General features: G+C 50.5%; 8 protein-coding genes across 8 annotated transcripts in view; 6 read left to right on the forward strand and 2 right to left on the reverse strand.

The window, feature by feature from the left end:
- ENH_00053160 (hypothetical protein, conserved) overlaps positions 1-295 on the forward strand; it is a gene marked incomplete at both ends in the record, with an annotated part of 1,252 nt that extends 957 nt beyond the window's left edge. Inside the window, one exon of the mRNA XM_013583688.1 lies at positions 2-295. Coding sequence (XP_013439142.1) covers positions 2-295 — 294 coding nt within the window. The remainder of the gene's footprint in view (position 1) is intronic.
- A 1,694-nt stretch (positions 296-1,989) lies between these two features.
- On the forward strand, positions 1,990-2,568 carry ENH_00053170 (ctr copper transporter domain-containing protein, putative; the record flags this gene model as incomplete). The annotated part of the gene is made up of 1 exon (XM_013583689.1): positions 1,990-2,568. One exon carries the CDS (start codon positions 1,990-1,992, stop codon positions 2,566-2,568), a length of 579 nt encoding a protein of 192 aa, XP_013439143.1.
- Positions 2,569-4,531: 1,963 nt separating this feature from the next.
- Positions 4,532-6,270, forward strand: ENH_00053180 (glycolipid transfer protein, putative; the record flags this gene model as incomplete). The annotated part of the gene is made up of 6 exons (XM_013583690.1): positions 4,532-4,634; positions 4,932-5,014; positions 5,273-5,564; positions 5,743-5,809; positions 5,993-6,055; positions 6,204-6,270. The coding sequence occupies 6 exons, from the start codon at positions 4,532-4,534 to the stop codon at positions 6,268-6,270; spliced, it is 675 nt and encodes a 224-aa protein (XP_013439144.1).
- Positions 6,271-6,997: 727 nt separating this feature from the next.
- On the reverse strand, positions 6,998-8,097 carry ENH_00053190 (hypothetical protein, conserved; the record flags this gene model as incomplete). The annotated part of the gene is made up of 2 exons (XM_013583691.1): positions 6,998-7,036; positions 7,207-8,097. 2 exons carry the CDS (start codon positions 8,095-8,097, stop codon positions 6,998-7,000), a joined length of 930 nt encoding a protein of 309 aa, XP_013439145.1.
- Positions 8,098-8,372: 275 nt separating this feature from the next.
- Positions 8,373-8,864, reverse strand: ENH_00053200 (hypothetical protein, conserved; the record flags this gene model as incomplete). Its single annotated transcript, XM_013583692.1, has 1 exon — positions 8,373-8,864. One exon carries the CDS (start codon positions 8,862-8,864, stop codon positions 8,373-8,375), a length of 492 nt encoding a protein of 163 aa, XP_013439146.1.
- Positions 8,865-15,316: 6,452 nt separating this feature from the next.
- On the forward strand, positions 15,317-15,889 carry ENH_00053210 (reticulon domain-containing protein, putative; the record flags this gene model as incomplete). The annotated part of the gene is made up of 1 exon (XM_013583693.1): positions 15,317-15,889. One exon carries the CDS (start codon positions 15,317-15,319, stop codon positions 15,887-15,889), a length of 573 nt encoding a protein of 190 aa, XP_013439147.1.
- Positions 15,890-18,717: 2,828 nt separating this feature from the next.
- On the forward strand, positions 18,718-20,195 carry ENH_00053220 (hypothetical protein, conserved; the record flags this gene model as incomplete). Its single annotated transcript, XM_013583694.1, has 2 exons — positions 18,718-18,913; positions 19,258-20,195. 2 exons carry the CDS (start codon positions 18,718-18,720, stop codon positions 20,193-20,195), a joined length of 1,134 nt encoding a protein of 377 aa, XP_013439148.1.
- Positions 20,196-20,671: 476 nt separating this feature from the next.
- ENH_00053230 (hypothetical protein, conserved) lies at positions 20,672-21,007 on the forward strand (the record flags this gene model as incomplete). Its single annotated transcript, XM_013583695.1, has 1 exon — positions 20,672-21,007. The coding sequence occupies one exon, from the start codon at positions 20,672-20,674 to the stop codon at positions 21,005-21,007; it is 336 nt and encodes a 111-aa protein (XP_013439149.1).
- Between the last annotated feature and the right edge of the window lie 10 nt (positions 21,008-21,017).

The following is a 21,017-nucleotide window of genomic DNA, read 5'->3' on the forward strand; positions in this document are numbered from 1 at the left end:
GGGGGGGGCCGGGGGGGGGGGGGGAAGCGGTGCAGCACGCGAGTCGTTTGTTGTCGCTGCGGAGGAAAGGCAAGAGCGGACCTGCCGACGGCGGAAGGGCCAACGTCACGTCGCCGCTGTCGATGGGTCTGTGAGCTATTTGATGAGGGGGGGAGTTGGCCTTCCGACAAAGCCGTGGAAGGGCAGTCGCCTGCGTCCCGTCGCGAAGACGCAAGCAAAAGCTTGTCGCTGCAGCGCTGCTGCTGCTGGCGGAACGCCTGTCTCCTGCTGCAGCGAAGCAGTGCCCAGCAACTGACGGGCTCGCCAGTGAACCGCCTCGCTCTTGTGCATCCCAGTGACGTAGTTGGCTGGGCAGGCGACCAGGCCCGAAGGGCCTGTCGAAACGCACAGTTCCTTCGCGGGGGCCCCGAGGGGCCCCGCGGGGGCCCCGCGGGGGCCCCGCCCCGCGCCACCCACGGGGCCTCTTGGAGGTCGCTTGCCTTTCCCTGGCTGCTTGCTTCGTCGTCAGTGTTTTCTAGCCGGACTGGTCCAGCGCGGACATTCGTAGCCAAAGCGCTACTCAATGCACGGCAGTGGTGTTTGGTGCTTTGCTGCTCATTTCCCAACGCGCAGGGGTAGGGAGGTGGGGGACAATTTCGGCTTCAATTTTCTGCACAGTTGCGGCTTCCGTGCAGTGCTTGGAGTCCTCAGTTTTTTGTTGCTGCAGTAGCCAGGCTATTGTGAACGTGTGCAGTCTAGCGTGCAGTGCTGGAACCGCCACGTCTTGTTGGCCCGGGTCCAGAACTTAAGAGCACGGCGTCCAATTTACTACGACGTAGATGTAGGCTTGTGATTTAGCTGAGTCGGAGGAACACGTCGTGAGAGAAACGAGGGATGTGCGGTTTCGCCATCGGATACGACGGAGTCGCCGCGTCGTCTGGTAGTCTAGTGAGGTTGCATCGAGCCAGTCCAAAATTTAGGTGCTGCCGACGTAAACTATGGCGGAATAGCCGTGGGGAGTAGATCTTCCCTCTGTTTATCGCAGATTGCAGGCGAGCTGTGCGTGGGGGGAATCTCGTTGCCTTGAGAGTGGCGGGATGCTGCTTGGCGGCTGGGTTTGCGGCGATCGTGACTGAACAATGGCTCCCTTAGATGCACTGCGGTTGGGACTTTACCTATTATTTATTTGTTCCTGAGGGAAGCAGTTCAATTCGTTGGATTTCCGGGAATCGGGACTACTCTGCGAGGACCGCCGCAGAGAGCAGACAGCGAGCACCCGAGCAGCGTGTGGTTCTTCCTACACTCATCTCACTGAGGAATTCAGCGCGGCCTGCTGCGTACATGACTCCTTAAAAATTTGATATCTGTTGAGCTAGACACGCAGGAAAATATTTTGAGTTTAGCTCTAGCTAGTGCATGCGAGTGAAGTGCCGGCCGCTACGCTGGAATCTATTGTCTCATCGGGCAAGTGTGACGGGGATACAGGGCTTATTGACAAGTCTTCTCCAGTATATGTTGAGTGACAGGTAGACTTTTCACATCGTTGAGGCAATTGAGGCTTCACAAGCTGTTTCAAAGCCCCGTCAGGTCGATGCATGCGGATCATTCGGTAAAACACCTTGAAACTTCGCTGTCGAATAAAGGCAACGACGAAGGCGTCAATAAGGGACAAATATCCGCTGCATTTCTTAACTGGCAAAGTGTTTCCTGTTGATAGATCTCCATGTACCTCGCGGCCTGCGTGAGGCGGTGGAGAAGGCGCAGGCAACCCAACCGTTTGTGTTTTGACCGCGACAACTTTACCTTCTCGGCAATTATTTGAGAAGCGAACGCATATTACTCAGCGTGAGCGTGCTGTCTATTGACTGAGGCCTTGGAAAGCCTCCATTTACGTGCTAGTTTGTCCTTCGTGGTCAAGACCACGTTAGGTCTTTTTCCCCACCTCTGGTCTCGATTTTCTGTATTCGTGGAATTTCAGAGATGCTAAATAAGGATGGCCTTCCCCTGCCGATGTTTTTTGAGGCTTCACCTGAGGTGTTGCTCCTTTTCTCCTGGTGGCACGCCCGAACAACTCCTCAATACGCAGTGACCTGCGTTTGCTGCATTATCTTTGGATTCATCTCGATAGCGCTGAAGGCTCTGCGTCGCATCTCTGATGTCCGTCTAGCGATGATGGAAAGTAGAAGAAAGCCGACGCTGCTGTTCGGCTGCTTCCCCGTCTTTCACAATGCCATACGTGGGTGCGTGGCGTTCTTGAACTACGCCTGGGACTATATGTTGATGCTGGTAGCAATGACTTTCAATGTTGGCATCTTTGTTTCAATGCTTGGAGGAATGGCCTTAGGCTTCCTGACGATTGGCCGCTTCCTCGACTTGCCTTTTGAGCCAACGAAAGCCAGCGGAGGATGCGAGTGCAACGAAACCCTAAGTTGCGGCTGCCACAAGGGAAGACCGTGCACATGTGCGGCTTCCCAGCTAGTCGTTTCGTGCAGACGAAGCAAAATGAGCTGCGGCGAGCAGCCAGCACCTGAGCAAGGGGGTCCGTGCAAGTCCAACACGGACACGAAGTCCGAGTTCGCTGGAGTCTGAGGGTCCCTGAACTTCGATTCAGCTGTTTTCTAATCGAACTCAACCAAGTTCCTTCCAAGTTTGGAAGTCTTCGGCTTGAGGCCTCACTCCACGGCTGATGCGGCGTTGCGTGGCGCCCTGGGCTCAGCGGCAAGGCCGGCAGCTGGGGCAGTCTAAGGCGGCTGCCCCGGCTTTTGTTTGATTCATTCTTCTCTAATGTTTTGCGTCGGCTGTAGCAGCCAACGCGCATCTTTGATTTTTAATTGTGACTTCTCGATATTCCCGCAGTCTCCGCAAGCAAGCGCTGCGCTGCTCTCGCTGGAATTCGCCCAAAAGCACCAAACGGCTTTCCCCCAGATGGATCGGCGGGGCATTTCCCCGAGTGTTTCAAACTTGAACGGGAGCTTCTGTTCCCGCAACTTCTCTTCTAGCGAGTGAGCGTTGAGCCCGTTCACTTCGCACCGAATGCGCGTTGCTTTCTTCCTAAACTTAGTTTTCAGGTCAGTGTTCAAATGTTCAAATGATGGTTGAGCAATTAGGACGGCCTTTGCAGCGGAGAGCACTCTGTGCAGTTCCGGGTGAGCAAGTAGACATGCACAGCTTCTAGAAGGGCAAATAGTTCAAGTGCTATTTATGCAGGAACTTCCGACCTTAAGCTATACGCAGTTATTCAGCAGAGCTTTTCATCTCTTCACTGTTTCTCCGGTGAAGGCGTTCAAAGCCTTCAAAAAAGTAGGCCCATTCCCTTTCCGGAGCGACGAAGGCGTAACTGGGAATAAGATAACAGTCTTAGTGGTGCATGCCAAGTTTATTAAGGCGCTGCTATTCGGAAGTGCTGTTCAGAAGCCGTGTCTGCAGCCCCTTCGCTAGAGGAGCTATTTGCGTGGTTACTCGTTGGAACTCGTGCTTTTCTGCATATTCCGCCATTCCTCCGGCACGGGGGTTTGTCTGTGCTTCTAGTTGCCTTTGTTACAGCCAAGAATCCTTTAGAATGCAGCTGGCTTCTGTGGTTCACATTTAGATGAGCTACTCAAAGTCGCAGCCGGCTCCTCTCTGAAGGGATGCCGTTCGGCTTGCAGCTGCTTCACGCATCGATCATTTGTGACGTTTCACTAGGAGCCTTCTGCTGCGGTGCTATTATCGCCGTAGCATTTCGGCATTCTGGCACTGGTTCTGAATTCTGTACCCCGTATGCCCCTTTATCCCTGCGCTGTTCTAAGATGCTGGCGATACGGACTCTGGATAACTACAAAAAAAACACACATAATAAGTTATGCCTGAATTCAATGCTGAGCTTAGATACCTAGTTTGCCTACATGACATCTATGCTGTGAGAGACTGAAAAGTTTGAAATCACTACAGCAGTGCCTTCACCACGGCCGTCACGTGCAAGTACACTAGTTTGGCACTGCAGCGCAGTTTATGCTACAGTAGTGTCAGAGTATATTCGGTTAATTCTAGCTATAAAAAAACTGTTTAACGCGAAAATAAGTTCCAGATATGGGTCTTCTTGAAGTGGTACGAAAGCGTTTGTGGTGCGAGTGCTCTTGCGCTGTACACATCACTGCAGCCCCATCAATGTCTCTGGATTTTCCCCCCAATCTCAGGTCTACATGGCCGCCAAAACTTTTCATCTCGTTGGATTAACTTATTGGAATTTTTAAGTATGCGCTCACGACTGGTTCGGGAGGCATTAGAGCGCGCGGCGGCACAGAAGTAGCGCAGACGCAGCCCAGACAACCATGGGCTGAGTCAAAGCTCACGCCGACTCTAAATAAATGGGTCTTTTGAACTCTCCGCTTGGATATGTGTATTAAGGAAAAAGCAGATAAAGGACATCAGGTGTCATTTAGTCCTATTGGTGAGAGGTTTTCATCCATTGAATGTCAATCACACTCCAGCGCTCTCGAAGATTCCGCGTGTGACCGCCCGGGAAACTCTCCATTGAGAGTCTGAAATTCTGTGAAGTTTAGCTCTAAATGAAATGTCAGACGTACAAGGAGAGCCTCTGAAGGGCACTGCCCTATACAATGCCATCTTGGAAAGGTTCCGAGCAGTCCCAGATGCAGAGGGACGACTGGACTGCGGTGAGCTAGTTGCGCGTGACAGGGAGTGGGTTTGTAGGTTAGATGAAAGCCAACAATTTTTAACTGTAATTGCGTGAAGGCGAACGGGTTGCTGCTTATATTGGCTCTGCCTCGGTAGTCATTTGCCACAAAGCCCGATGCATTGTCTGCTCGGTGTGACAGCATACAAACCCATTCAACAAAAAAGTCGCCACAATGCCGCTGCATCTATTGGATTTCAGCTAAAGCGTGTAGGAGGGAAGATTTACTTGGCGGCTACACCAGTGCTCCAGCTTCAATTTTGAGTCCTTTCTGCAGAGAAACTTGCCGATGCGGCGCTGCAGATATCTGCAGTCTACGAGCTGGTCTTCGGCAGTGGATTTATATCTCGGCATCTGAAGGTACAGCCACTTTGGACGAGATGAAAGTCTCTTTCTTAGAACATGCATCGCCTTATTGCTCAATTGAGACTGCCCGGCCTGCAGCTTTCGCAGCATTCCGCATATCTAGTTAGTTCGGGGAGTTCAAGAACCCGCGGCCATATTTTGGGGTTGCCAATAGAGGGAGGCCGGCAGCGCAGGCCAGGGACATGGAAGGACTTGGGATTTGGGAGAAGTAAATTTGGGGGGGTCCCGCTTGCCTGTTCTTGTGCGGCGCAGCAAGACATCGCGAATTCCTCTGGCCGGATGAGGGAAGCAGCAAAGGCCCTGCGCAAATCTCGGGGCGGCAGTGCGGTTACTGCTGATGAGCTGATTGCATGGGAACTCAAGGAACTGGGAATACCCAAAATGAGAAAAGATCAAAACAGCGGCGTGAGGGGAATGCTCTGGATGAAGCGAGCGCTTGACTTCGTCTTCTCTCTCATCTGCAACACGTTCGGAACCATGAAGGATGCAACCGTCAAAGAATGTGCACTGGATGCGTACGATCGTGTTCTCAAGCCTTATCACAGTAAGCCGGAGAAACCCATTCTAAATTCTACATACCTTAAATTACATGGTTGTGAAACTACGTAGTTGTAAACAGTGCACTGAAACATTGTGACGAACTCGGGGAGAAGCTGTTCGAACCATCACAAGTGCGTCAGGACGAGGAAGGCGAATAATTTATGTGCGATTCTTGAATGCAGGTTTCCTGGTTTCTAACATTGTTTCTCTTGCATTTAGCCTTGCACCTTCGAAGGAGGAGTTTGTCAGGTAATTGTAGCTCAAGTATGCACAGCTTGACGCCTACGGCACTGCTTGGGAGGCAGGAGCTTTTTGCTTGGCTGTAGGCCTTCCAGGAAATCCCAGCGAGCACTTTGCAGAAAGACGGGATTTAAAGTTAGGCTATTCCGTAGTTTTCGATTTGCCAGTGCAATTTCTTCTGCCTGTGGGCAGGCGTCTGGGCTTTGAAATGGACGAGGCTGAAAACTGTCTCGGAAGCATCCAAGAGGTAGTCTTGTAAGTAGATACACACTTTTTCCGATAAGTGTCGAGGCATACTTCAGTTGTACGCCTCTACTTGTAAATCCAGATTCCTGTCTGGCATCATCACGCAGTGTCAGTGGCTATGTCGCCGTTGTGGCACCGTGATGCGTGTTCCATCCAGGCCAGTTATCGCGCGACTGAATACTTTGCTGGAAGAAGCCAACTGCAATTTTCCTGACAAGGCGTGAGGGATGTCGGCGACGAGGGTGCTCAACACCGAAAACAGGAAAAACGCCGGCATTCGTCTCATCCCGCTTTTGCCGCCTACGCCAGGAGGAGCTGAATGTGTCGCTGTCAAAAGCCGTTTTTCTTTGTAGTGAATGGCCTCTGCCGTGGCAGTTGCAGCAGCGTCTGACTGGAGCGGTAGACACACGCAAGGCTGCCCACAGGTTTTCGGCGAAGTCGCTGCGAAATAATCTTCAGCAGCAGCACAACGGCCCTTGTTTGGTGCCCGTTCCTCCGTCGCTGCATCATCACGGGCAATCTGGTGAAGCCTTATGTGTACAGAAATAATGCCTAATGTCTGGGTAACGTAAATCTGTCGTGCACGGCTCCTGCGCAATATTGAATGTGGTGCCCCGAGACCGTCTGTCTTTTTGTGGCCCACAAAGCTGCAGTGGGTGTCTTTTGCCGTCTCAGACAACTTCAGCGGCGTAGTAGCTAGGCGCCATTTGCGCGACATTCAAGTGCAGTCTAATGCTTAAGTATGCTTAGCAAGTTTCGGACTTCAACGACGGGCATTTGATTGAAAATGCTGCTGCCCAAGAAAGCGGCCAGCTGATGGGTCTTCCCCCTTCGTCTGACACGGGTTTATCAGTATTTACACATACGAAAGAAGAGCTGCATCCCAGCAGCTCTGCTCTATTCCCCCGGCACGCACCAGCCTGAGCCGCTGCACATGCCGTAGTCTTCCTGTCACACTGCGAGGACTTCCCCATTGTCGACAACTTCCACCTGGCACAAACCCACAAATACAGCGATCTGCCGAGTGGCTCCCAGCAGTGTACAGCTAGCACTTCGTAGTAACTTACTATGGGGAGCACGGGCGGCTCGTGAGTTCATGTGTCCTCCATCCAGCGCACATACAGGTAACAAAGCTAAGCAAAACTGGGGTTGTCACGTACCCATTGAAATCGCCTGGAATTGTCGAGGAGAGTCAGCTCCTGGTACTCCATCCAAACGTGGCGTTCTTCATCTCGTACCCTCCTCAGGGTGCGACACCGAACTCCGCTTACGGTTTTGAAGTTGATGTCGTGCCACAGTGAGTCCTTCTTTGATTCACGACATGCAAAATCATCTCCCTCTGGTCCTGATTCGTTTAACTTTTCTTCAAGCTGTGAAGACGCGTGAAGCCACGCGCATGGACTGAGTACCCATCCGCAAAGGCCAGAGGGAGGTGTTAACGCGTCAGAAACAGAACAGTGTTCTTTGCGCCGTGGCTCACTTTCCGTGGTACAGTCTTGCTGCTGCTGCTGCTGCTGCTGCTTTCTCACTTTTTGAGTTGACGCGCCAAAACCACAGCAGTTTTCTCTGCGTCGTGGCTGACTTTCCGTGGTACGTTCTGGCTGCTGCTGCTGAAGCATTCTCACTTCTTGTACGGGTCCAGCAGTAGAGACGGCTAATTGCTTATTGCCGCTTTTGTCCGTATCGGATTCATCTTTTTTCCTGTCTTTGGATGTATTTACATTGAAGGACGCATTTTTGTTTCCTCGAATGTCAATTCTAGGAGGGCTAGGCCCGTCTGGAAGTAGGTGGGTTTCCCGAGAGCTTATTTTTTCACAGTGCGCCACTCCTTCCGCATTTCTTCCACATTCACCTGATTTAGGCCACAAGGGCAGCTGTCTTTTCATGCCGCACCAGCAGCACCCATACAGCCAAGGAGTGTCAGTAGTCTGCCCACTGGGGTCATCAGAAACTCGAGGCTCTGGCATCTCCATTTGCACCTCCGGCAAGCACTCGGAATAAACAGCCCTCCTGCCTTCCTTCTCTTCCGCCGAATTTTCTGCCATCGCCATTGAAGTTAGATCTACTCAAGACAAAACACATGCGGGGGCTCAGCGCCCCTGCAGCTATGTACATGTCTAAACGTACTTAATTAACCCGAGCAAGTTCTACAAAGTCACGAAGAAGTCTACAGATCAGTGCCTCTTCAAAATAGGAAGTGATCTATTGCATTTACTCGAAACGTTTGTACAGCTTGCTGAAGCCTTTTAACATGCAAAGAGAAGTTGCTAGGGCAGTGAAACGGTGCTCCTGAGGGCCTCATTGGTCAACCATCCTCGCGCTTCTGTTATATATGCTCACCGTTTACTGCGGACAGCAGGAAACTGTCTTCCATGCAATACTGCGCAGCTACTTCGCGAGGCGGAGAAGTAGGCAGCGCAGAGAGGCCAGCTGCTGCTGCTGCCAGGTCAGGGGTGCTTGTTATGGAGTACGACGACAGAGGCGTCGGCAGGGCGTCCGGCTCAACATCAGTAACATGATCGTGACTGTCGAGAGCCTCTGCATCCGAACTGAAGTCTTGGCCAGCCAAATTGGCTTGGGCTTTCCTTGGTCCGCTGCGCGCCTCTGGCTCCAGTTGCACGCCCCTGCGTTTGTTCTGTGTCGCACACCTTGAGTCTCCCTGAGTCCTACGAGCATCGGAAATCTTTGTGGAGCGTAAATAAGAAGAGATTGACGGCATGAGTCGACCAAGCCAGCCGACCACTGCAGCTCTAGATTTTGCAGAGAGCTTCCGCTCTGCTGAAGCCAGCACATCATGGCGTTTCTCAAGAGCTTGCATTCTGCAGCGCGAGCAAGCGGCAATATTACATTTAGCCACTGGAAGACCAAAAACCTGAGTTGTATGATGATCTTCCTCCTCGTGAAACCCGCGCCGAAATTCGGCACAAAGTGAGCCACTTGAATCTAAACTACCTGCGCCTTCAATGAAATGGACCGGGAAAGGCGAGAATTCGGATGGCCATGAGGCGCGAAGGCAGGGAGAAGAAGATTATCCAGCAAATCTCAGTTTATGTTTGGCTGAACACATGATTGTAGAGGGACATGGCGATTAAATTAAACACTTCAAAAATGTAGTGGAAAGGCCTTCTGAAGCATGCACCGCCTGTATGATTTCCAGCACGAACTTTAGCGGACAACGCGCAGCATGCCGCCTACAAAGCAGTGCCGATGATTGGAAACAGGAATATGCACGTTGTGTGAGACATAGGAGTGAAATTAATCCCATGTTCTCCGAGAGCTGCCTAAATAAAGTACGGATTTGATGTTGCGCGAACCTGCGTCTATCGGCGTAAGTCGTGTACCAGGTGCCTCCAACATCTTCTCCCCTGAAAAGTTCCTCAGATTTTGCGTTCCTCTTGTGCCAGCAATATTAAACCAAAAATAACGAGCCGATGATTTGCATGCTACCTGGCAACGGGCCTATGAGTAGGCATCGGTCCACTGAACTAGCCAGTCGGCTGCTGCCTCCAACTCATCCTCGAAGCACGGCAAAGGGCCCAGCACAAGGAGGTCCCAAAGAAGCGAAAGCTCAAAATATGTACGGCAAAATATATATTTCGTTTGTCTATAGTCTCTTAAGAGGGAATGTTGAGCGAAAAGCATGCAGGAGGGCCCCGCAGCGTCTTCAGGAGTTGAGTTCCAAGAAGGCTCCCGAGTACAGTATCAAAGACTGAAACGGTTATCTTCGTGAGAGACATAATCCTTAAGAAGACAATTTTGTGTCTGATTCATTCTGGGATGTGCTCTACTGTGAGGTAGCAAAGATTCCGTGCGCCGACGCTCGCAAGTTGCGAACACGACGCTTCTACACACTATTCAAAGTCCGGTCCTTCAGCTTGTGCGATCTTGAATTTTATTATCTTTTGAGTGCTGCCTGGGCTTAATAGTGTGATTTTTGGGCACGTTTGTGTGCCGTCTGCTGGACTGACTGTTTATTGTATCTCGTGGCAGTGAAATTCCCTTCTGCTGAAGTTCTGCCGCTGGAAGATGACTATTTTCACTGGATCTCTATAAGCTATTCTGCAAAATTCTTATACTTGTATATTGGGCTTCTACTTCAAGCTCATTTTAGTATAACCCAAGGTGTGGTGGAGATGGTCTATTGAGGGCAACTGCTTGCTGACACGATGGATCTCTTCTTTTTGACTTGTCGACTTGCCTTCGTGTGTTTCCTACTTCGCCTAGTGCAAGCCCATGTGTTTAAGCATTAAAGCTATATTCTCTAAACTGCCCTAGACACATTTCTATTAATACATAACCAAGTGCATGAAAGCCAGCACCATAGTGTAAGTGGAGGACACTGAGTAGTTTTCACGATAATTCAGTTTCGTAATGATTTTACGAAATAGAGTAACCGTGAAAAGGCTTGGAGAATAATATTGTACTGCTGGCGCTACAGCCATGATTAGGATGGTAGAGATCTGTGCTCGTGGACTGATACACGCTCAGTTCAAGGATAGATGAGTTCCGCATTCCCAAAATGCGAGCAGGAGATTGAAAATAACCAAATTGGGTCTTTGATTGCAAAACAAATCACTGGGGAGGGAAACTAGGGAGGCGTGGACACTAGAGTGCGCAGCATTACGGCGTAGCCCAGAAATGGCATTTAGATCCACTTCAAGGGAATCAGATTCAAAGTATATAGACTTAAATACTGAATAAAAGCTAATAACCATACGAGAGGTCATACTGTTCCAGCGATCAGACCTACTATGGAGCCCTTCAGGTCAATCCAGGGCTTGGAGATCGCAAGAGGCACTCCAGCTGCGTTGCGTGGCAATGCACTGAGGAAGAAAAGAAGGTCAAAGCTGAACAAATATACCCTTGGGGGGACTGGCATACAATGATGCTTCTCTAACTATTTTCTTTTTTTACCTTTGTCTTTATTAAGTAGAATTACGTATGAACCTATGTAGCCAGAAAAAGAGAGACACGAGTGAGCCAAGCCGAAATTAGCAACAAATGAAGAAGTCACTGCTATATATTATTTCTTTGAAATAAAAATTCTCGTTTCATCTTTTAATTAAGGCTTGTACTTTGTTGGGCCTTGAATTCTCGTCCTGCTTCCCTTTAGCTACTGTTCAGTCTGAACATTAAGTAGATTTCTGCGTATTCTTTTCTACAGAGGGCTGGTTTTCTCATATTTCTAGTGCCCTTGAGCTCTAGGTGGCGCGAACTCTGCAGTCAGCGTATGTCTTTTGCTACCACTTTGTGTGGAAAGTGACTCAGCGCCCGGTCACAGATTTTCTCGAGCGCTTTGGTTAAGATTCGATGCGGGAGAGCTCGAACTGCTTATGTCGGTGGCACGAAGAGCCTTCTGGCGTATCACGACTTCAAAAGATTTGGTTTAAGCAATGACTGCTCGTATTGTATGCCAATTCGAGGGCGAAGAGTGCCGTTCATCACACTGATGGTTAATGCGCATCTGTTCCGCGGTACAGTTAGTGCGTTCGCCTTGTCCATGGCTGAGGAAGCAAAGAACATAACACGCTCAATGTTGAGGTGATTGCAGAGCTGTTTCATTAATTCCGATTGAAAATGGGGGCTTCTGACGGAAATGAGCACCTCAGAGAAACTCTGGTAGCGAATAACACAGCAAGCAGCAACATCAAGAGTGCCACCTGCTGTGGACGTCTTGTTCATGGACATGAAGTGAGCCTGTTTGGCCAGATAATCCAGAAAAACCAGTCATTGAATACCAGTGAAAATGAAAGGCAGACCAGCTATCATGACTTCAAGGCCAAGAAGGAACGATAATCAGGAACAAGAAGGGAGTTTCCATGCGGAATCTGCTAACTTCCCTCCTGCTCGCTTGCGGACTGCCAGCTGATCGGTTGCCCCACTAGTGAGTCTGCGTGGCAGCAGTAGAGTTTGATGGGCATGCGGGCCTGTTGGTCGCTGCCCTGCAAGTCAGATGTTTAGTAGCAGTACCGGATGCTTTTCAGCACCTCAAATGCCTGGGGTACCTTCTGCGCTGCGTCTCACCGTATGCACTGTTCGAGCTGTGTGCAGTCGGGGACGGCGTGGTACTACAGTGACTTTGCCTGGCCAGCGTCACCTTCTGGGAATGCCGGAACTGGGACGCTGGAACGGGCATCAGAGGCCCTACTAAACTGCTATGCTAAATGACAGATTAGCCTTTCTTGGTGCTCCTTTAATATGTAAATGGTGGGGAAATGTTCTATACCTTGTAGGGCTAGTCAGTTGTTAACTCCCTGTTGCGCAATCGTTAGGTGAATCGCAATAGCCTGAGCTATGCTCAATGACTCCTTTATAGGCATTCCGGGCTTTGCTTCGCGGCATGCCTTGCAACGTTGGATAGTGCGCTGAAGAAGTGTATCCCCCTCTGCTGCAGTCGTTAGGGACGCCTTTCGGGCCAGCATCTCGTACGCTTGCTCAGCTGGAGTCCGCCCCCGCGTCCTCTATGGCTGCTTCTCTTGCTCCTCTGCGTTTCGTGTCCTTTTGAGCGGTAGATTGCGCCATTGAGCATGAACGTAGGTTCGTTTCCTTCCGGACTGAATGTATGAAGAAGTCTAGCAAGTGCAGCCTCATCACCGCAAAGTCGACATTTTGCTGCTCCCCATTAGCAACGACGAAACGGCACCCCTTGTTGTGAATGCCGTACGCGCAGTTCCAATCACTCAATTCTGATTGGTCTAACGAAACTATGCAGTGGGCCTTCTGCAGAAGAGCTGATGTCTAACTATTTCAAAAACAAGCGCTCCTGTTCCCACACTGCACAGTAAACCCTCGCCCTCATCTGCCAGCTCCCTAAAACTTTGATCTCGCCATTACTGCGGTCCGGTTTCATCGCTATCAGAAGCCTCATGCGGTTTGTTTCCTTATTCTTCCCCGCAGCCTGCGTGCTGACAAGAGTTCCACCAGATAGCTCTTCCTAATAGCGAACATTTCTTCCTTCTTTCAACATACAGCCTGGGCTCTTATTTTCTCTACACTTCCGGCATCCTTTTATTGTTGCTTCAGGAGCCTCTGCTTCCAGCTGAAGGGGACTTCGATGGCATGTAGCGTTCTTTTGATAACACACAACACCCCTCCACCTTGTCGCTGGCGCCTACTAGGTTTGTCTCCTGCAATTCCCAGGCTTTGCCGTATGAGAACTGCCTTTGCTCTCCCTCCTTGTGGGGCCTTTTAGTGCCCGTTCTCTTTTTTAAAAATTTTGGCCCTTTTGCCTTCATTCAGTTTGAGCAGCGCAATCCTTATAGTAGTGCCCATCATCTCCGCACCTCTTGCAGCTGCGCGGCAGAGAACATACGTCTTCTTGTCACTTCGTGGCATCCGACATCGCCACCCTTTCTTCGCAGATTTCTAGCGGGTAACCAGTAGTGGCGACAAAACCAGGAATAGTGTTTCTTGAAGCCTATGCTCTTCTGCATAGCTGCCTTTGTTTTGAAGAGTGGCGTCCTGCCCTTTTAGCCTGTGATAATATAGGGACTTCGAAAATTAAAAGGCAAAAGCTGTATTACAAGCCTCACGGGCTATGGTGCATTCACTGGTCGCCGCTGGTCTTATGGGCTATGCCACATTTAGAGATAGAAGCCTATTTAGGGCAGTATGTTTGGATTTTACCCTGAATTCTTCCCAGTCGCAGGGACACTGAGGACAGTGTAGAGTCACAAAAAGCCCTCCATATGGGCCCAAAACTGCATTCTTCTCGCAAAATGTGGCTAACAAAATAATGCTATTAAATTGGGTAAATAGGGGGAAAGCCGACGAGCCAATATGCAGGGACCAAAATAATATGGGAGAAACTTTCAACGTTCTTGCTGAACGTTGAAAGGCGAAAGTAATACGGGAGAAACTTTCAACGTTCTTGCTGAACGTTGAAAGTTTTTCCCGTATTACTTTCGCCCCTTGCATACTGGCACGAACAAGTTTCAAAAATCACTTTTTAAATGTGCCAGTTGTGTTTTTTAATGCTGTCCAGTTGTAATTCGTGCCGAGCAACGCAGCGTGAAACCAGAGTCACCTCATACCGCTTCGTCTGGGGACACCAGCCCGAACCTACAGTATTTGCGCTCGGCAACGTGGCGAAAAGCCAGCAAATTCCCCATACATTGTTTAATCGGAAACTGCTAGCCGTATTTCTTCAGAATTGGCCAATGTTGCAACCAGCTGCGATGGGCCTATCTTCCAAGAAAATGATTCATCTGTCTGGTGTGATGCATCGTGAGATGCCCTGATCGCCGGAGAGCTTTAATACACACTTCATTAAGACACCGGAGAACTGTCAGGTTTCCCTCCGTTTTGCCAATTCTGTGGAAACCATCCCTAGCTTCTACCAGACCAGAACCCCTGCTGCGGATATACGGAACCTTGGCGATAGTGACGGTTTTTATCCTCTTAGTAGAAAACAAAACAAGAAGATAGTGCAGCAGTCAAGCATTTGAAGTCATTTTCTGCGGTGACACTTGAGGAAACCAGAGCGCATTCAAGTTACCCATCACAACTGCTTTGAAACGGCACCTAGCATGAACAATGCCAGTACTCAATTGAGCGCTACGGGAAAACAAATTGGTCGTAGCTGATTACTAGGTTTCAGATCATACAGTTGAATTGATCAACCCAACAAAATACGGGAATTGTAGCATCTGCTGCACTTTTGCGTTTCTCTTGTCCTGAGCGGTGACACACAAAATACCTCCGCATTTAAGATAGGCGTACTTCACCGGAATCAGGAAAACATGTTTAGATAATCAAAGATATGTCATTTTGCTTAATATACTAATATAGAGACACGCAAGGTAATCTCCGCGATTGTGGGGGCCCCTTCCCAACTGAGCAGCGTGAGGCGCGCTTTTCTCTGGCGTTGTGCAGGTCGCAGGGAGGGAGGGCGTCGAAAAGAGGTGAACTTGCAATCCATGTCTTCTGAATTTTCTTGGTTTTGTTTTTTTGTGAGCTACGCTGATTTAGGAAATTCCCGTTTTCCGGCCGTCGTCTTTGTCAGGCGTGCCTGCGCTCCCGTTCCGTCTTGCGTGGGGTGCTGCGTTGCTGCTTTCCACAGGTTTCGCCTTGTGGCTGTTTCTGTGGGTTCGCAGCGTCTGTACAAGGCTCTAACTACTTTTATGAGGAAAAGAACCCAGCAGTCGTGAAACACTGGGTTATTGCGAACCGAAAGTTCTCGCGCTTTCCGAAACCCCCTTGCCAGTGAGCCGAAGCCAGAGGTTTCAACCCACTTCCGCTGGTGCCTTTGTCCCTCGGCAAATTTGCAGAATGGGGAGCTCACAAGAATGCGGCGGCTGCACTGTGGCCCGCCTACTTGGCCTCGAGTCTCGAACAAACAGCCTGGCCCTCTTCGTGTCGGTGAACCTGTTCTACTTCCTCGTCTTTGCAATGGGAAAGAGCATGGTCTCTCTCCTTTGCTACCTGTGCCTTGCTCCAGTCATGCTTGGGCTGTTACTAAAGGCACTGCATCTCACTCCGACACAGGAGGGGCCCTGGGAAATTGTCAGCCGGTCCGGCATAGAGTCCAAGGTGGAGTGGCTCTACGATCGGACTAACCAGTTCCTGGAGTTTTGCCGGGACGTTTGCTTGTGGAAGAACGTGTTCTTCACGACGAAGGTGTGCTGCGCGCTGCTGACGCTCGGTTATGTTTCTTCATTCTTGTCATTTGCCAGCCTCGTGTTCGTCTCGACTTGGAGCTGGTTTTTGTACAGCAGCTGTTCTTCGCTCTTCCACGAGACTATATACCCGGTCGTCTCCCCCTACATCAAGTTAGCAAACCAGGCATTCCACAAAGTATTCCAGTCTATTCCAAAGATGGAAGCGAGTGATAAAAAGCACTAGTGGGGCTAGTAGGTGCTCGTGGGACCGAAGAGGTCCCTCCGTAACCTTTGCTCGCCTATCTGTAATTACGTCAATGTAAAGGGGAGCTATAATTCGCGGCTTCAGGGGAGCTGTGCTAGAGACAGACTCCCATACCGTACAGCAGCGGCCTATGCAAGCCCGCATGGCCGGCGGTGGCAGGACTAGTCCCGTCTCGCACGAGGCTGTTTCTAATTTAGTGTGTTGGACGCACCAGGGGCAGGGCAAGTTTGGGGGACTATTTTCGTCTCGCATGAGGCTATTTCTAATTCAGTGCGTTGGACGCCAGCTTAGCCTCAGTCACTTCACAGCGCCATCGCTGTTGCCCTTCGTTGGGGCGAATTTACTTAGCAGCCGCCTGTGCTCTTTGCTGCTGTAACCAGCGCTCTTTCGGCGGCTTTCGCCGGAGCTTTGTTGCTAGTTATCTGTAGGTATTCCACAACCGTCGTCGCCACTGCAGTGCATTGAGCTACAGTTTAGTTTAAGGTGGGCGTCTCAGATTTCTTCAGAAGCACATGAGGCCTGCCGCCACACAACATGGAGGCAGGGCAAGGGGCCCTGTTTTGTTCTTATTGCCGCCGCAGTTGGCTCGGCGGCTGGCTGGTGCGCTTTCGGTCAGTCTATCGCCCCCTATTGTCTAGCCGCTTTACAGTGGAGCACACTTCAGGGTACTTGCGACCTAGGCAGCTAACTGCGCAGACGCTGAGACACAGACTTTTCGCACACACGGCAGAGTTTCCAATCTTTCACCGGATGCTACGAGCTATCCAAAGAGCAGGCACTACGGCACCCGGAGGCACAGCACGCGCAGCCACGCTGAGTTTGTAAACCGGAGTGAGTTGGCACACCGGGGCGTTGCCACTCTCCAAGTCCTTCGTGCGGCGCACCCGCCACGAAATGGCGGAACTACTTCATATACAACGGGGACTGCAGCTGAGGTGCATGCCCTCTATTGTTAGATGCACCCCACGCGTCTGCCGCCACGCGAGGGATACTAAGTCGTGGGGGAGGCGGGACACGGAACGCTTGGAGAAAGGAGGAAGACTGGGACACTCTTTCCGTTCACTTCAAATAGTTGAAGAGGTCCTTCGCAACCTGAGGAATACAACACCCGCGGCAGCCTAACTTCGGTGCGCCAGCAGAGTCGCTGTTCACTTATCATCCTTCACCTCAGCATCGAAAAAGCAAAATACGCTGGGTTTGACACCACTGGATATGACTCTACAGTGTTTAAGGCAGCCAAAAGTGACAAGCGCGCCAGTGTGCTGGCTTGTTTTGGGCATGGATCAGCAAGACCGGCACATCTGAGTTTGCGCATTCGGGCAAGAATTGCTTACACATCTGTCCACACACGTCTGCAGCTCCTCAAACTGCCCTGAACAGTTCCCCCGTCCGTCAGTACGAGCCTTGAGGCGCTCGCAGCAAGCCTACACGGCCTCAAGGCAATACGCAGCAGTATGAACACATGGAGAGAAAGTAGCTCGACGGAAAGAGAGGACCGCATAGAGTGACAGGTAAGGAGCCATGAAGCGCAACGCAGATTTGGCACGGGCAAATCTACGTAGGTGGAGGGGGACAATGTAGTCGACACAAACTACGGAAGAACCAAGTCGCACCACAGATAGCTACACATACATTTCCTGTGTCCCAGGAACGCATGGCAAGAAACCGGGGACCGCTCAGGAGGGCCAACAACAGGGGGCAGTTCAGCCAAAAAGAAACACAGAGAGGGCATACAGCAGCACGCGCATGCCCGTAGTAGAGGTGGCGAGATACGCAGGAAGTTAGCGCAAGCCTATGCATAAAAGAAACGAAGGGTTATGCACTCTGCCCCAAACAATACAGGAGCCCACGCAGAGGGGAGTCTGCACTAGGTAGCACCCCAGCAGCTGGCTGCAGCCCACTGCAAAGACACGTGCCATAACAAATCCCTCGTGTACGTACTGAGTATTCATGTACCCATCTGCTGCACTTGGTTGTGCAAGCAGGAGCCAGTTTCTTCTTCGGGTCCACAAGGCGCTCGCTTGGGTCCTTGGGCGGGATATATTTTGGGTAATGCACCCCAAACTCAGCGTAGAAAGGGAACGACATTTCCCGCAGTGTTCGGGAAAGGGGTCCTCAATACGTCAGAGAAAGATCTTGGTGATCCTCCTGTTGCCAGAGGGAGGCATACAAGAGGTTCGCGCTTGAAGCTCCGTTCAAAACAGGATGCCTTCACAATGGCATTTACGCAGAATCTTTTTTTCTTTGAGAAAAGACGGAATTGTTGATGTACCCGCTGGTGCCTCCCATAATGCATGCTATGCGCCGTCAGTGTAGAAGGAAACAGCCCCAAAGCTTCACTACTAAATAGCGGTTTCATCCCTTTTGTGGAGCGGATCGCATTTCTTGTTTTATGTATAGGTATACATATTTTTACTTCCTGCCTCGGTAGATTTGGAAGGAGTGTTTGCAGCGAGCACACACTGAAGCACCAAAGCTACCCTGTAGAGCTGCTCCGTAATCGTTTTCTTCTTCGCGTTTGCCGAATTATTATTTGGTGTACGGCTCCTCTACTTTGTTTTTTACCCCTTAGATACTTGCAGGCTCTTCTGTAGGCCTCGCTGACTGGGATTAATAGCTTTTGACTGGGGGTCTCCTCTAGTCGTCGTAACACCCGCCTGTTGCGCCTTTTGTCCGAGTACTTTAGGGTCCCCTCCTGACCAGTCGCCTTTGTTGCTCTTATCTGGCTTAATAGGAGTGTTTTCCGTTGTTTACGTATCATTTGGATTTTTACCACTGCGGGTGCTGTCCACATCGTCCTAGCCGCCATGGCGTGGATGATCCCGAACGAACTGTCCGATATCGTTGCTGTCAAGTCCTCTTTGCCAACCCCCTCTACAGAAGAATGTTTTTACTGGCCTCAGGAGAGGCAGTGGGTACCAGAACGGCTTGTGAGGAAGCTCAAAGCCGCGGAGAAGAAGCAGTTACAGGGTGTAAAAGCCATTGTACAGAAGGCTGCCTCAGGTGGGCCGTTTCCCCTCATTGCAAGCGCAGTGCTGACCTTTTATAACTTTTGGTGAGTAATCGTAATCTCGTCTTCCTCACATGCCGATTTTCGGCAGTTGGTTCACTTAGGTGGAATTCGTCTTTTGCTGCATAGCCCGTCTCGCGGTTTCTTCTCTCTTTTCACCATGTACATGCATCTTTACACGGGTTGCTTCTCAAAATGCGCAGTGGATGCCATCGTATTTCAATATTTGTAGACACACAGACATAGGATGACTGCTTTGATGGTAGACGTCTATTTCCCACTTATGTGCCTCAGCTGGTTCCTTATGAAGCAGGCTTCTGTCATTTTGTTGTTACAGGCCAGAGCAAGTGCCGCAAATGTGGGGGTGCCATTGCCAAGGGCACGCTACGTGTGGGCTACCCCACCTCAGACCCCCGCGGGGCGTACGAAGTGCTCTGCTGCTGGTTGCATGTGGGCTGCAGCAGCGAGCTTTTTTCCATGTTTTTACAACGTGAAGCAGAGGGAAATCTCGTCGATCAATTGAGGGAAGATTTGATTGTTTCCTTGACCTGCTTAGAATCATCTGCGGGAGCAGCAGCAGAGAGAACAGCCAAGGCTGAAGTAGAGAACGGAGGGGTTAAGGCGCCACCCGTTGAAGATCCCCCACCTGTAAAGAAGGAGGACCCACAAATTCGCAGGACACGAGTTTCTTCAAGATGCAGCATTCCGAACAAAGCGGAAGAACAAGACAAAACAGACGAAAACAAGGAGGCGCCCAGTGTCGCATCAACCGCGGCCCCTAGAAGCACTGGCTCCTCCGCGTCCGCATCTTCCAATGCCGACGATGCTTCTAGCGATTCTGGGGGCCCCACGAACTCTGGGGGACATAAAGTGGATAATGAGGATAAGAAGGAGGAAGCTCTGTCTACGCGGGATCGTCTGCTGCTAGAAAGGTCGAGCTGCATTATTTCGACAGAACGTTTGTGTCTGATGGCTGATGATCTCTCCTCATGTGAACAGCACAGGGTCCAGGAAGCTCTGGCCGAAGCTGCTCGTCGGCTCTTTTTCCCAACTGAGGTGCAAGCGGAGGCACTGACCAACAATGTCGCAGCTGAAGAAGTGATAGAAAAACTCGTCAAGAGAGAAATCAAGGGACGCGTAGCTTCGCCTGAAGGGTTGCTTTTGCCGCTATTGCCTTTCCAGGAGGAGGGATTGTGGTGGCTGACACAGCAGGAGACGTCTCATATTAAGGGAGGCATCTTGGCTGATGAAATGGGTGAGGAACAAGCCGCATAATCCGTATTTGGATATTCTTATCTTGAATTTGGCAGCAACCAAATTGCCTTGGTTCGGCGCCTTACTTTAGTGGGAATGTGAGCCTCTCTTGCTCGCTTTCAGACCCTTTGCACTTCTGCTTTATTCCTTGTAGTCTCCATCTCCGTTCTTTACATAACTCAGGCTGCTAACAGTTTGACGTGTCAGCGGACCTATTAGCTTTTATATATCTGGAACAGATGTTTCGAGTTTTGGATTGAAACGTGTCTGCTGTTTGAAAGAACCTACACCTTATTGCGTGCACATTGCACATTACGCCCACGGTGGACAGGTCGACCTGCATACGTGTGAAGCTAATGCTTTATTGGTTTTTACTTGCCTATGCGTTCTGCCTGTGCATTTGAGATGCGTAGCCTTGATTCACATTTTTGCCTCTTATGTGTTTGTGTGTTGTTTTGTGTCGGCATGCACGCTTGTGGGCATTTTACGGCAAAGGGATGGGTAAGACAATCCAAATCATATCTCTTCTTCTATGCCGCCCGTTTCCCCCGCTCCCACAATCTGTACCTTCGTTGGTACGGTCAAGCGTGTGCTCGACGCTGATAGTGACCCCGCTAGCTGCACTGCTACAGTGGAAAAGTGAGCTCGACAGGTTTGTTGTTCCGGGACGCCTCTCTGTGCTTATCTACCACGGATCGCAGAGGCGGGCCCTCCACTCAGCACTCCATCAGTATGACGTTGTTCTAACTACCTACCAAACTGTGGAGCAGGACTTTCGCAAGCAAACAAATAAACACAAAGTCCCTTGCGAGGTATTGACGAGGATCCACTAGCGCTGGTGTG

This window comes from Eimeria necatrix, genomic scaffold, assembly GCF_000499385.1.
Source record: "Eimeria necatrix Houghton genomic scaffold, Enh_scaff42, whole genome shotgun sequence".
Taxonomy (NCBI): Eukaryota; Apicomplexa; class Conoidasida; order Eucoccidiorida; family Eimeriidae; genus Eimeria; species Eimeria necatrix.